Source organism: Nycticebus coucang, chromosome 4 (genome assembly GCF_027406575.1).
Source record: "Nycticebus coucang isolate mNycCou1 chromosome 4, mNycCou1.pri, whole genome shotgun sequence".
NCBI classification, from domain to species: domain Eukaryota; kingdom Metazoa; phylum Chordata; class Mammalia; order Primates; family Lorisidae; genus Nycticebus; species Nycticebus coucang.
In genome coordinates, this window is record NC_069783.1 from 10,340,925 (window position 1) to 10,354,937 (window position 14,013).

Sequence of the window (14,013 nt, forward strand, 5' to 3'; positions counted from 1 at the left end):
GAAGAGAGGGTGGGTGATGGGTACAAACATACGGGTCTATAGAAGGAATAAGTTCTAGTGTTCCACAGCATGGTAGGGTGACTGCAGTTAACTACACTTTATGGTGTATCTCAACATGGGTAGAGAAGAAGATTTGGAAGGTTCCCAACACAGAGAAATGATAAATGTTTGAGATTTGATCATTCCATTGCGTGCGTGTATTAAAATACGACATGTATCCTATAAATGGGTATAATTAATATGTATCAATACATTTTTTAAAAAAGTTAAAAAATAATAAGGTGGAGCTCTATTACCTGCCCACCTTGCTTAGTGTGATGTACCTTACTAAGTGCTTCAGGTGGCAGCTAAGGCATTTTCAAAATTAACAATCCTGGGAAATAGAGCTAACACTGCTTGATTGGCGAGTGTGTCATAGTGGGTTTTCTTTGAGGGAGCCGCTAATCACTGATATGCTTCATACGAGCTATTTAAAGAAAGCAAGACTGATTCCCACCCAGCCCCTCACCACATAGAAAAGTCTAGAAGGGTTAGGGGCATTGGCCTGTTAATTCTGTGCAGGCAAATAAGGAGTTCTCCTTGCTCGTGTGATAACCTGGCTGGGGAGCCTGGAGGGAGAGTTGGTGTGTTTTCCTTCTTTTTAATGGTCCTTGTTTAAGTGCTCCGGTGTCCACTTGTGGGAGTTGTCTACCTGGAGAGGTGTGTACAGGGGACTGAATGGTGACTTTGGACTTGTAGACTTTTGGACTTCTGGGGCTTGGCCTGCAGTGTCAGACAGGAAGAGGAAAGAAGCCGAGAAGAGAGTGTTTGTTAGCAGCCTCTCTGCCAGGAGGGAGTTTAACCCTGCTTGTCATAAACAGGAACCTATTGGCTTAAAGCAGAGTGATGATCGCTAGTAACCAGGCAAGTGAAGGAGGAGAGGCAGCCCCCACATGAATTATGCAGGAGGTGTGCGGATGGGATGTAGTTGAGAGTTCATTGATAAATTCAATGCCATGTGGTAAATGACCACCCAGGAGACAGTGCTCAGGGGAGACCTGATTGACTTAGTCATTGATTCAGGGCTAATGCATTTTTAATGGCTACCCCGATGCATTTTCTAATTGGTGATTACATCACCGTGTGTTCCAGAATAAAGCATGAATCATCCTCCAGTGACGAGGAGCACGCAGCCGCCAAGCCATCCAGCACAAGCCACCTCCCTCTTTTGTCTAACGTCAGCTACAAAAAGACTCTCCGGCTCACTTCAGAGCAGCTGGTGAGCTTCTTCTTACAGTCCTGAAGGCTCCCTGGGGTGCAGAGTGGGTCCCCCACTTCCGCTTCCAGGCACTGCCAGCCCGGCCTGCCCGCTGCCCCTCGCATGGTCCCGAGTTCCTACCCGACTCCAGCACCCATGCTTTGCTTTCTTACCCCTTTGTCTTCCCCTTTCTCCAACCCAGCCCTGGAGGCTCTTGTTTCCAAGTGTGGGGAGGAAGGCTGAGCCAACTGATCCCGAGCTCTTAATGACTGATAGACTTCAAAATCTCTCAAGGGAGTTTTGCTGCTTTCAGAGGAATGTTTGTTAACTCAAACCCTGTCTCTTTAAATTGGTGGCAATTAAGCAGTTGTGATGGAATTTAGGGAATTTCAAGTAGCAAGGGGCATCATTTGTTTACAATGTCTTCTGTGTGTGTGTGTGTGTGTGTGTGTGTGTGTGTGGCCAATTTGAATCAAAAGCCCCTTCCTTCCCTGGAAACTGTTTTCCATGACCAGTCAGTGAGCAAATATCCTCCACCACCCCCTCTTTTTTTTTGTGAATAAAGTCATTTGCATTCATTCTAAGAGTTAGCGGGGAACCTGACTTAGTTGTGATGGTGTTTAATGGGAAAAGGTAAGGAACAGACACAGACACCCATTTAGGCTGCATGTAGGACCCTGCAGCCTGGGAGCCTGTGTACCCAGCTCCTGTCATTGGCACAGGGGAACCCCAGCGCCCGGCTGCCTGCAGGTCTGTGCAGCTAGCTGTCTTGAACCAGAGGACCCTGACAGAGAGGCCCCAAAACTGCCAAAAGAGAATTTTGCTTTCTGAATTTGGTGTAATTTCTTTGGGTCTAGGCTATGTTCTTTTCTAGGTATGGCTGAGAACTGAGACTTCCTTTTTTTAAAATTTATATCAGTCTAATAATCATTAGTTATCACGGTTATCTAGGGAAACGTATTCTAAATTTGTGTCCCTAAATCATGGCATCATGACCTTTCGTATTCTGAAATACCAAGTTCTTGTGTGGAGCCTGATGGCCTAGCCTTTAACCCTGCCTGATGATTCTCATCCAGAAATACTGGGTGGAGTGAGAGTTGTCCATGGCAGGAGAACTTCTCCATAGGATGGGTGGGGGTGGGGGGTGGGGCTGTGTTATAAGCGGGCCTGAGAGGACCAAGGTTCGGGTTTGTCCTTTAGCCCTGGGGAAAAACTAAAACGAGGAAGGGGACAGAAAGATGGGACAGTGGCCCCAAGTTACAGTTTATTTTTTAAAGCTGAATCCTGCTTCTTATGGAACAGAAGCCAACTCCTCCCAACCTTGGCCTTCCCCTCAATCAAGTAGTTCACGTTTTTCAGAAAAGCTTGAAGTTGAAGAACGGCCCCAATGACGTGGTTTTCAGTGTCACCACCCAGTATCAGGGCACCTGCCGCTGCGAAGGCACCATCTATTTGTGGAACTGGGATGATAAAGTCATCATTTCTGACATTGATGGAACAATCACCAGGTAGGAGCCGCTGAGTGGGGCCATGGTGGCTTCAGGGACTGGTACGGTTGGATCTTTGGTGCCATCGGAGCTGCTCCTGTAGTTTCCGTTAGGGCATGGTGAGCGCCCAGGGTCTGGTCTCCTGACTGTGGCTCCTGTGGGCGCTTCGGAGTGGACTTTTCACTTTGATTTCTCAAGCCACGGCCTTGACTGACATACGATCAGATTGGAGGTGCCCTCCTGTGGGTTGGCTTACCCCTCCCCGAGCATTCCCATTGGATTACTTGAGCCTTGGGCTTTATATACAGAAAGCAAGTCATGGGTCTTTTTTTTTTTTTTTTTTCTTTTTAAATGAGGTATGAATGGTACCAAGAACCTGAATGGGATTTTTATTTTCTTTTTTTATCTTTATTTAGATCAGATACTCTCGGCCACATTTTGCCCACCCTCGGGAAGGATTGGACCCACCAGGGCATTGCTAAACTGTACCATAAAGTGAGCCAGTGAGTACAGAGCACACTTCCTGTCTCCCCCTGCGCACCATCATTCCGCCAAGGCGCTGGGTGACTTGCCGAGTGGGAGAGGCTGATGGGGTCGGGGTGGCAATGGTGGTGGCGATGGGGAAGCCAACGTTTTTAGTGAATTCTGGCAACTTCAGACTTGAATTCAATACCAAGAAACAAGAAAGGAAATAGAGGTGAATCAAAAATTGTTCAGAGAGAGCAGAAGGTGGCAGTGTTGGGGGCAGGATTGAGGTTCAGTTTGTACTGAGGAATGTCAAAAATAACTAGATGAAGAAACAGCAGGCTCATACATGCCCAGTGATTTCCTGTAGGCTAAAGCATTGCAGATGCCGAGCAAGCTTTGGCTGGGGTTCAGGTCTTGCGAGCCAAGCTGGCCATGCACGTCTTGTCCAGCCAGGCTGTGGACAAAATGAAACAGTGGCCCCGTGGGATGGTGGGTGGGATAAGGATTCTCAAACTGCTGTGGTTGTGACCGTCATGGGTGTTGCTCTGTTTAAATCTTACCGTAACTCTGAAAAGCGGAATTATCATTTCTGTGTTTAGATGAGTGAGATTAACTCAGAGTTAGAGTTACTTGTCCAAATCCCCATAGTTACTTGTCCAAATCCCCATAGAACCCCTCATCTGCCTCTGGGGTTCAGAGCCCTGTGAGGATTCTCCACACTCCAACCCTCCCCAGCAAACACCCCTGCACTAGCTTCTGTGTCCAAGTCTCTGACCCACCTAGTCACACTTTCTCCAGCTTTCTGTGGGCTGGATCCGCCGTGTGTCTGAAGCTGCTCCCTTCTGGAGTCCTGTCTTGTAGCAACTGGGGCTGAACGGTGCCTCTGTCTGCATCAGGACATGGATGAGCAAGTTGAGGGGCATCACGTGGACAGTGACTGTCAGAGTGCCAACTCTAGCTGACATGCTTCCCTCCAGCCTGCCTTGGTGATGATAAGAAATGAGCACCCAGCCAAAGCTATTTTTGGAACTCTGTGAACACAGATGAATGAAATACATGTCCCTGTCCCCATCCATCCATCGATCCTTCCTTCCTTCCTTCCTTCCTTCCTTCCTTCCTTCCTTCCTTCCTTCCTTCCTTCCTTCCTTCCTTCCTTCCTTCCTTCCTTCCTTCCTTCCTTCCAGCATAACCATGTCTCTCTCAGTACCCAGCACAAAGCCCATTCATTCCTAGAACTAGAAATTGTGTAAATAGTTTGGATCTATCCTGTTGCACTTAAAAAAAAACTTATTTACGTCCCCTCCCCTCTGACATGTACTCAGATTATTTAATTTGCTATCATGTCTGTTTTATTACATGTAAGATTTACCTTATTCTTTTCAGCTGCTGCACAAAATTCTGTTACATGGATATATCATACTAGTCCTCTTTTGACGCACATGTAGGTTGTTTCCAATTTTTTCCTGCTATTTCCAGTGATGGTGCAATAAGCATTTACATATAATATTTATAATATTCAACTATACATAAATAAATAAAGAACACACACACACACTTAGGGAAGTACTGCTGTAAAGTAGGTTCCCAGAAGAAGAATTGCCGAGTCAAAGGACAAACACATTTAAAGGTTGATCAATATCACCAAATTGCCCTCTAAAAAGGTTCTCCCAGTCTGTGCTCCAGTAGGCGGTGTAAGTGCAGACCCCTTCCCCACAGCCTCACCTCGGGCTGACCTTGCATTTAGAAGGATTAATCTATTCACGAGCTGCCCTGACTTGCATGATACTGAAAATTGCATCTATTTTTAGTTGAAGGAAAGAAGCCCTCATGGGTCAGGATATTGAGTAGTTCACAGCGTGATTCATTTGGTTTTTGGAACATAAAATCTATTCCTGTCCTTACTGTAACATTACAAAAGCACAGTTGCTTTTTATTTTTTTATTTTTTGGCCTTGATTTGTGTCTCTCTCAGACTTTCTTAGAAGAGATACCTGCTTGAAAAATGAAGTTGTGTAGCTTACCATGTTTTCCTTGGACTGACTGGTGTAGATCAAAGTGAAAGGGCTCAGTTAGGCTCTGTGAACACAAGAGAATCATCCTTGTACTCTCGTCTTGGTTGGGAGATGGGAACAGGACGTGATCTGGTAACCTGACATTCCATCCATTGGGTTGGACGCGTGTGGGCTCAGCATCCTGTCAGGCCCTTGGTGGCTGGGTACTTAACTGCATGAAGTACCAGTTCCTCTGTGTAGCTTTTGAGACCTGGCAGTTGTGGGTTCCAGCCTTCTGCCAGCTCCTTATTTCAGCTGCTGCTTCTCAGGCCTTCTGCGCGGTCAAGCTGCCCACGTGCCCACTCTGCCTCATTCCCCTCTTCTGCCTTCACTCACATGGTGGCCTCTGCTTGACATGGCTTTACTTCCCGATTGTGCCTCTCAACATTTCTTCAGCCTCTGATTCCCAGCTCAAACACTGTAGTCCCAGGAAGCCTCCCAGACCAGAATCCATGCCCCGGTCAGCTCTCGGCCCCTCCCCTTCCCTAGGCTTGCAGAGGTCTGTATGGACACCGGAAGCCCAGCCTGGCCTTTTGGCCTTGGTCCCCATGGTGGAGGTCAAGACTGGACACGATGGCAGGCTTCCATGGCTGACTGCTGGTTTGAGTAAATTCCTATCTTGAAACCTCCCATAACCACCCGGCTCCAGGTTCTTCATCCGCCTCAGCTGGGGAAGCGGCAGGCAAAGACCTTCTCACGAGTCCCGATCGGTCTTTTGAAGCTATATTATGATTATCCAGAGAAGCACAGAGACGGGTTCAGCATGCTGGAGAACCAGGAAGAAGGTGCCACTTAATTCAGGGAGCTCATTAGTCTTTCCGGACACTGCTTCCCTTGACTTTGGGAACCACTTAACTTTCGTGTACTGCTGTATTTGTCTAATGGAGGAATTGGTCTTGCAGTTAGCTCCTTGCCTGGAAACAACAGAAAATAAGGACACTTTGGTTTATTTTTTGATGAACTTAGCTCCTCGTTTGAATATAGTCAGGCTGTGAGAAATGTATAAGGCTGATTGTCAGCTTGTTCGCAGAGAAGGTATCAATAAAGCTTGCTTGGTTATTGATTAAGACGATCTATAGTAAATACAAATAGAAGATAAACAAAATTCCCTCATATTCAGATATATCCAGTCAGCAGAAGGAAAGTGAAGAAGGACTTTTCCTCAAGTATCCAGATCATTGAGCTAATGGGTCTTTTGGAGCCTAAATTTGGGCAATAATGGTTCCAATTTTCTATCTTATTGAATGTGATTTTTGTATTGCTATAACCAGAAATCACTGTCTTCATGACTTAGTGGGAATGAATACTTAATGCGTTCCCACAGGTAAATTAGTTCATTTGGGTCATCTCAGGGCAGTGTCCTGGAATGAGAAACTGTCATCAGCAGCCCCCCTGGGGTCTTTCTTTTCTTCTCTTGCCCGCAGCAGTTATTTCTTTCTTCTAAGCTCTTCTTAGTTTATTGCAGCCATTGATCTCTGCCAGGAGGAGAGAGGATGACTGTGACTAGAAGGTCTGACTGCGAGCTGGCGTCGAGATGAGGCGGCCATTCTCCCACCCCAGGCTCTTGGATTGAGTACGTTCCCCACACTAAGCTTTAGGTTCCTTTTCCCTGAAGTGAGGAAATTAGACTAGGTAATCCCGTAGGTGATCGCTAGCCTGGAAGCACTCAGCCACGAGGTTGTGTGGTTGCACTGCACAAGTGTGCGTGTGTTGCAGTGGAGTGCTGCTTTCCCGTGCTGTGCCTTGGGCACAGCACCGAGGGACCAGATGTGCTGTCTGTGGTTGAACAGCTGTGCACCAGGATGCATGCTAGGTGCCGTCAAGGGATTCCGAGTAGGGGCCTGTGATCAAGATGTTTGGAGCTTCCTGTGAGACGGCAGTGGGGGCTGAAAGCAGGGATAGTGAGAGGGATGCTGATTGCCAGTTCTTTTTTTTTTTTTTTAGAGATAAGGCCTGGCTCTGTTGCCCAGGCTGGAGTGCAGTGACATCATTATTGCTCACTGCAGTCTCAAACTCCTGGGCTCAAGTGATCCTCTCACCTCAGCCCGCTGGGTAGCTGGGACTTTAGGTGCATGCCACCATGCTCCCATCTTTTATTTTTTTATAGACACAGAGTCCCACTATGTTGCCCAGGTTGGTCTTGAACTCCTGGCCTCAAGCGACCTTCCTGCCTTGGCTTCCCAGAGTGCTGGGATTACAGGTATGAACCATGATGCTGAAATTAATTTGGGTTGGTCAGGGGTATCAAAGAAGGTTTCTGTGAGAACATGGCTGTTGTTGGGAAGGAGAGGAAGGCTTGTCAGGGGGGAAGTAGGAACAGTAGGAGAGGATGGGAGATGGGCAAGTGCACGGTGAGCTCATGGGAAGGGAGGCTCCAGTGCAGAGAGTGGGCTGGGGAGCAAATGAGACAGTGGAATTGGCAGGAGCTGGATTGCAGAGGGCCTTGGAGGCCAGTATAAGACCTGGGTTTGCGCAGAGCCTTTCCTTCCTGAGGTGGCTGGTGATCATCCCTCCTCTTAGGACTGCAAATGGCACCACTGGGTCCCTTTTCCCTACAACAGTGGCTCTCCATAGAGGGTGATCCCCCTAACCCCCATAGAGAACATGGCAGTCTGGAGACAGTTTTGTCATCACTAGGGCATGCTGTTGGTGCTTGGTGGGTGGAGTCAGGGCTCTGCTGTGTAACCCACAATGCAGCCTGGTAGGGACCACTTTCCCCATAGATGTTTATCCAACTGAGGACATCATCTTGAGAAATTTCAGTCTTACCTTGCAAGATGCTCCCAGAGGTAACCTTTACAAACGATTTCAGTTTCCCTGGGTCAGTGTCTTAAGAGAGATGCAGAGATCGGGACGGAGAGGCCTGGGCATGCTTTGTTCTTCGTGTTGTGCTATTTCCTCAAAGCCCTGTTGCAATGGCTGAGAATGTTGGAGGCTCACTCCAGCCTCAAACTGAAGACGTCTGAATTCTTGTCCATAGAATTGCTTAATATGGCCCTTAAAACCAAGAAACAGGAAAGTTTTAAGGAAAAAAGTATCCAGAAAGATCAGCTTGTTTGGAATACAAGAATCCGTTTTTGTATTTTAGCTGTCTGATTAATGCCTGTGGCGTAGTGCGCCTCTGTTCACTGGCCCTTCCTACCCTTGAGTCCTGCCTCTGCTCTGTCACCCATCCTACTTGGTAGCTGTTGGCCTTTCCCACAGTAGTGTCTGCTCCTGCAGGGCAGGGCCATGCCGTGCCCGTGGGCACCCCCAGGCCAGCGTGGCCTGGCACAGTGTGTGTGCTGAAACGATGGCAGACAGAACCTACAGATTGGGTGGTGACCTGGGCAGGGCCAGCCAGTAGGGCCGTGAGGTGTGTTTCCCACAGGTGCCATCAAGACCCGGTGCCACCCAAACATTTGGAGGAATACTTGTAAGCATTTGAGGCAGCTTTTATTGAAGGGGGGAGGGAAGGCTCTGGAAGGGTACTTCCTGCTATTGCCCACAAGCATTTCCCCCTGAGGACACCCCGGAGCTGGTTTTCCAGCTCAGTTTAGTAGCCCTTTTGAGGCAGAAAGCTTGCATGCCAACAGCAACTCAGTGTCAAGGTCAAGCTGTGTATTTGAAAATCAAGTTTTGAGTACAATTTGCATCATAGACCCCTGCAGGTGGTAACATTCAGGACTTTGATGGGAAGAGTTATGCATAGAAATAGTGTTTTTTTTTGTTTTTTTTTTGAAAGATGGCATTAATTACACAGCTAAAATACAAAGATCTTTCTGGATGCTTTTTTCCTGAAAACTTTCCTGTTTCTTGGTTTTAAAGATCATATTAAGCAATTCTTGGATAAGTCCTTTGGCCACCACAAGATGTTCATGGTAGACCAGCAAGTCGGGTAGGAAGCGGGTGGTTTATTTGCTCATTCAGCAGATATCCACGGAGTGTCCACTCTATGCCAAGCACCATCTGTGGCACTGGGGTTATGGCCAGGAAGGTCACAGAGCTCCTGTTCTCGTGGGGTTCATGGATAAACGAGAGACACAGACAGACAGGAACTGTGACACAGTGTCAGGGATCAGTGCCATGAGGAGGAATAAGGCTGAGCAAGGACTGAGGGTGTGCGTTGCCTGACCTGAGAGGGTCACAGGAAGGGCCCTCGGGGGAGGGACGTGAGCAGAGACCTAGACCCTGAGGAGCGGGCCCCGGGGATGAGGGGAACGGTGGCAACAGGGGGAAGAGCCCAGGAAAACGCCAGCGTGGAGATGAACGTGGCAGGTTGGAGGGATGCTGGGGACATTTCTGTGGTTTGTCATAAGTGAGGGGACAGACAGCCCAGTGGTGGGGGGAGAGGAGAGTTCCAGAGGGAGGCAGGGGCCAGGCCTTCTTGGCCTTGCTGGCAGTGGCAAAAGAGGATGGGGTTACATCTGTGAGAAATGGCAAACCTTGGAGGGTTCGAGTGTGAGCAGGTTACATTTTGTTTTCTTAGGGTCCTGTGCCGGGATGCGGTAGAAGCAGGGAGATGTCAGGCTGCAAAAGTGGAGGCCAAGGGCCGTGCTGGTGTGGACAGGGTGGGCGTGTGAGGTGGCAGTGCAGAGGGGCTGGCCTCGGAAGTGGGGGTGGTGGGAAGGCACGAGGTCTGAGACCCCGGGGTGCTATCCATTTCGAGGCTGGATGGAACAGATGCAGGGGGCCAAGGTGACAGGTCTGGAAGGGGATGGCCGCGGGGAGCAGCTGGCTCGGGGACTGTGGCTCTTGGGTTATGAGACACGAAGGTGCCCTGGAGGGAGGATGGGCCCTGGCACCACGGCCACTGGGAAGTTGTCTTCTACGAGGATTGTGAGTGATGCTGCATTTGGCGAGATGGGCATCCCAGGTGCCTTCCCGGGGATGGTGAGGACAGACCCGACCACCTGCACAGAGTGAGCTGTGGTGTGTGCGGGGTGAAGTGGTGGGGCCAGTGACTGGGCCCCCCCTGTGGAGGAGCTTTTCTGCAGAAGGAGACCAGACGAAGGGGATCTAAGCTGGAGAGAGACCAAGGATGGTTTTTGTCTGGTCGTTTTTGCTTGGTTTGTTTTAAGGATGGGATGAGCAAGGTTATGGGCTATTTCTGTGCTGGTGGGAATGATCCAGAAGAGAGAGGGTGGTTGGACGGGGGCTGGGTAAGGAGTTTGAGGGGAGGATGAGCTCAGTGCTGGAGCAAAGGTGTGAATTGCAGGTGGCCGTGGACCTGTCACAGGGGGTGGTTGGCCCTGGTAGGAGAAGGGATGGGGTTGACCTTTTGATGCTTCTGAGCCTCAGTTTCCATAACAAACATCAGGGGAAATCACCCCTCTCCATGTCCCCACGAGGATTAAAGTGGGGAGGGTGAAAGCTCTTCGAGAACCATCGTGAAATGAGCTTGGGCTTATTAGTGCAAATAAAACGTGGCGGCCCATGGAGTTTCGTGTGTGGGGGAACCTGCATCCTGCCGTTCTTCACCAGACAGATGTTGATTGTGGCTTGTGAATATAAAAAGCTTCCGTCTGTGATGCCACTTCCTGTGAATGTTTTGTCTCTTTTCCAGGAATGGCTACAAGTTTCTCTACTGCTCTGCCCGCGCCATCGGCATGGCGGACATGACACGGGGCTACCTGCACTGGGTCAACGAGCGGGGCACGGTGTTGCCACAGGGCCCACTGCTGCTCAGCCCCAGCAGCCTGTTCTCGGCTCTGCACAGGTAACTGCCTCCCCCCGCCCCAGGCTTCCGCGCTGCTCCTCTCCAGCCAGCACTCATTCTCCGTAGTGGGCGGGTGCCAGAAGAGTCCTTACGGGATGCAGGCTTCACCCTGTTACCCCCGCAGGACCCCCCACTGGCTCATGTACCCTGGGGATGAACTGCAGATTCACTAGGAGCACGCGGGGTACTTGGGGGCTCCCGTCTCCAGTCATGTCCGTCCCCGGTTCCTCTAGTTCAGTCTCTGCCACCCAGCTGGTGTTCTCACTTGGGGCCTTTGCACATGCAGACCCCCTGTTTGGGGGTGGCTCTCCTGCCTCCCTACCCCGGGTGGCGTGGCTGAGTCTCAGTGGGCTTTGGAGAATCACCTTGTACTCACCTCACTGGGGAAGCTAGTCTGGGTTACCAACCACCACTGTCAGCTGGATTTGGACTCTCACACTTAGGGTTCACTCTCTGAGTTCTAGAAATGCTGTGTATTAGAGGGTCCACAGGTCAGTTCCTGATCACCCTTCTCCCTTCACCTTCTGGGCTGTGTTTAGGGCTGCGAAAGCAGACTCACTCTGGCCCCATGAAGTTGGGGAAGTGAAAGTCTGGGCTTTTCTGTTGCTTGAGACCCAAGAAACTTTTCCAGACTCCTCTCAAAGCGTGATCTATTGTGGTCAAACATAGAACTCTGGACCCTGCTAATGGCTGATTATTAACACCTCGTACTTGGTCTTTACATCCCAAGGTGGAGCTTTCGCATCATTTTGCCCACATTTGAGGACCAGATCAGCAGCTTGCTGCTGCTAACTGTGCAAATGGTGGAAATATCTTCTAGAGGAACCCAAAATGCCATGTCGAGTCTTGAGTATTTGCCTTTAGCTTAGTGGTTCGCAGCCTGTGGGTTGCGACCCACAGGAACTGTATTAAAGGGCCGCGGCATTAGGAAGGTTGAGAACCACTGCTTTAGCTCTATAAGTAACCTTGTCCATAACAGCTTTGTTTTGTTGTGAGAAGTAATTTTTTTTTCCTTTAGTAAAAGATCTTGAATCTAAACTTGCACATTCTAGGGAGGAAATTCAGGCAAAACCTAGTATATTTCAAGTCCTACGAGCTATCATGGCAGCAGAGATTGCAATCGAAATCCCAAGAGTTTAATGAAACTGCATCAGTAGCTCTGCCAACAATTTGCAATGGGCTACTCAGGAGCGTACGTTACGTACTAAGGCCTTGCTAGGCTAAGTAAAAAGCTGACATTATCACTCTGACATCTGGCCTCTAAAAATAAGTTTAAAGGGACCCTTTTCCTTTCCTTATTTAAAGATCATTGTCCAAGATACATTACTTTTTCCCTATGAGGAATTATTTTTAAAAAAGCAAACCTCACATTTGATATGTCCTTGTTGGAGATGGGGGTGCTTCTGCACTGAATAGCTGCCAGCCAGGTCCTTTTTGTTCCGTGTGTTAGCTGACTGCACATTTTCCAGAATTGGTAGCTAAGTGTGCCATGAGCACAGGTGACCTTCCTTAGTGAGACTCTTTAACTGGGTGCAGGTCTGGTTATGCTGCTTAGATTTAAATTAAAATGAAGGGAAAGGAATGTGGTGGGTGGGTGTGCTTGTCACACAGTTGGCAAAAATAAGCTCTCAGCATAGGGGGTGGTGGTGGCAGAGACCACGCTGAAGTGGGAATAGGCACCCTGAGCTGTGGTGTGGCTTGGCCACTAACGAGACTGCTGCATGACTGGAGAGCCGTGTCCCTCCTTTGAGAGGCTCTGTCCTCAAGCAACAAATGAGAAGGTTGGATTAGATGATCTCTCAAGGGTCTTTTTCAGCTCTATGATTCTAGGAAAAAATATATCCGAAGGAAGTGGAGAGGAGCCATTTCACATACTTACTATTGGTTCGGGAGCTTCTCTTGTTAAGGTAGACATTGGAGTTGAGTTATGTGGTTCTTTTATTACCTGCTCTGCTTGGTTGTGGAGACAGAGCTACTCAGACCATTTTCATAACCTCTCTTAGCACCACGTGCATAGGGCTCCAGGTTCCTGGGGGTGTCTGGCTGGCGATTTAGGCTGGTGGGAAGACTGACTCTCGGAGTTGAATTAGAGTTGAGTTAGGTGACCGCAGTGGCTGGCCTCTAGCTTTGGGAAAGGAGACTCTATTCTATAGGTTACTTTGCTTTTTTCTTTGCAGTTTCTGAGCTGCTATGAGTCTTGGGCAGTGACACTTGTTTGCTAGAGTAAAATTATCTCTAGAGCAAACTGAGTGACCAGTGACTATTTTGCAAATTCAGATCGTCAAGGAGCAGTGTATACCACAGCAATCGTCAGTAGCCCTCACTCCTTACTCCCCAGGACCCACACTTCCCAACGGGGAATCAGAGCACCGGATGGCATTGGGCCAAGGAGGTGCCATTTACCCACATATGCATGCATTGGGCGTCCTCCACAATGTCTGTGCATGTGGGATTGAAGCTATAAGTTGAATTGGGGTGATTTCCCTCAGTGGATTGAAGTTTGAGCCACAATCATTCAGTCCCTCCTGTATCTATAAGGAACTGAGATGTATTAATAGAAAGGAAGACCCTCAGTTAATGTTAATGAGGACTCTGGAATCTCCCGAAGGCATTGCAGAGCCAGGACCACCCTTGGGTCTGACACTCAGTTTGGTGCTTCATCATCATCATCATCATCACCACCTAAATGAGACTTTTGAGTAGGTACAAAAGAGTATTTATAAAATCCCTGCAGGTATGAAGAATAATGTAATAGTGAGACCAGGGTGTCTGGCAGCCTATTAGAGTACACAGGCTCACCATCACATCTCAGCCCCATACCCGGGAGTAAACGCAGTCTCCAAATTCCTTACTTTTCTTAATAATTTCATCACACATATTTTCAGTCTTAACCAATATGTTTAATGGTGCACATATGTGAACTTTGCACGGATGGGATCTTGTATTCTTCTGGTGCTTTTTCTGCCCACTCTTAATGCTCCCAAGATAGTTGAGTGTAGCTGTTAACTCTGTCATCTTTGCTTCTGTGTAATGTCTGGTCATTTGATTCCACCAAAGTTTATTTATCCATTCT

At 48.6% G+C, this 14,013-nt stretch overlaps 1 protein-coding gene across 11 annotated transcripts in view; it reads left to right on the forward strand.

The window, feature by feature from the left end:
• LPIN1 (lipin 1) overlaps window positions 1-14,013 on the forward strand; it is a 143,676-nt gene that overhangs the window by 118,038 nt on the left and 11,625 nt on the right. For all 11 annotated transcript variants that reach the window (XM_053587294.1, XM_053587293.1, XM_053587297.1 and 8 more), the window contains 4 exons: window positions 1,132-1,258; window positions 2,597-2,745; window positions 3,141-3,227; window positions 10,788-10,940. In XM_053587294.1, the coding sequence (XP_053443269.1) occupies window positions 1,132-1,258; window positions 2,597-2,745; window positions 3,141-3,227; window positions 10,788-10,940 (516 nt within the window). The remainder of the gene's footprint in view (window positions 1-1,131; window positions 1,259-2,596; window positions 2,746-3,140; window positions 3,228-10,787; window positions 10,941-14,013) is intronic.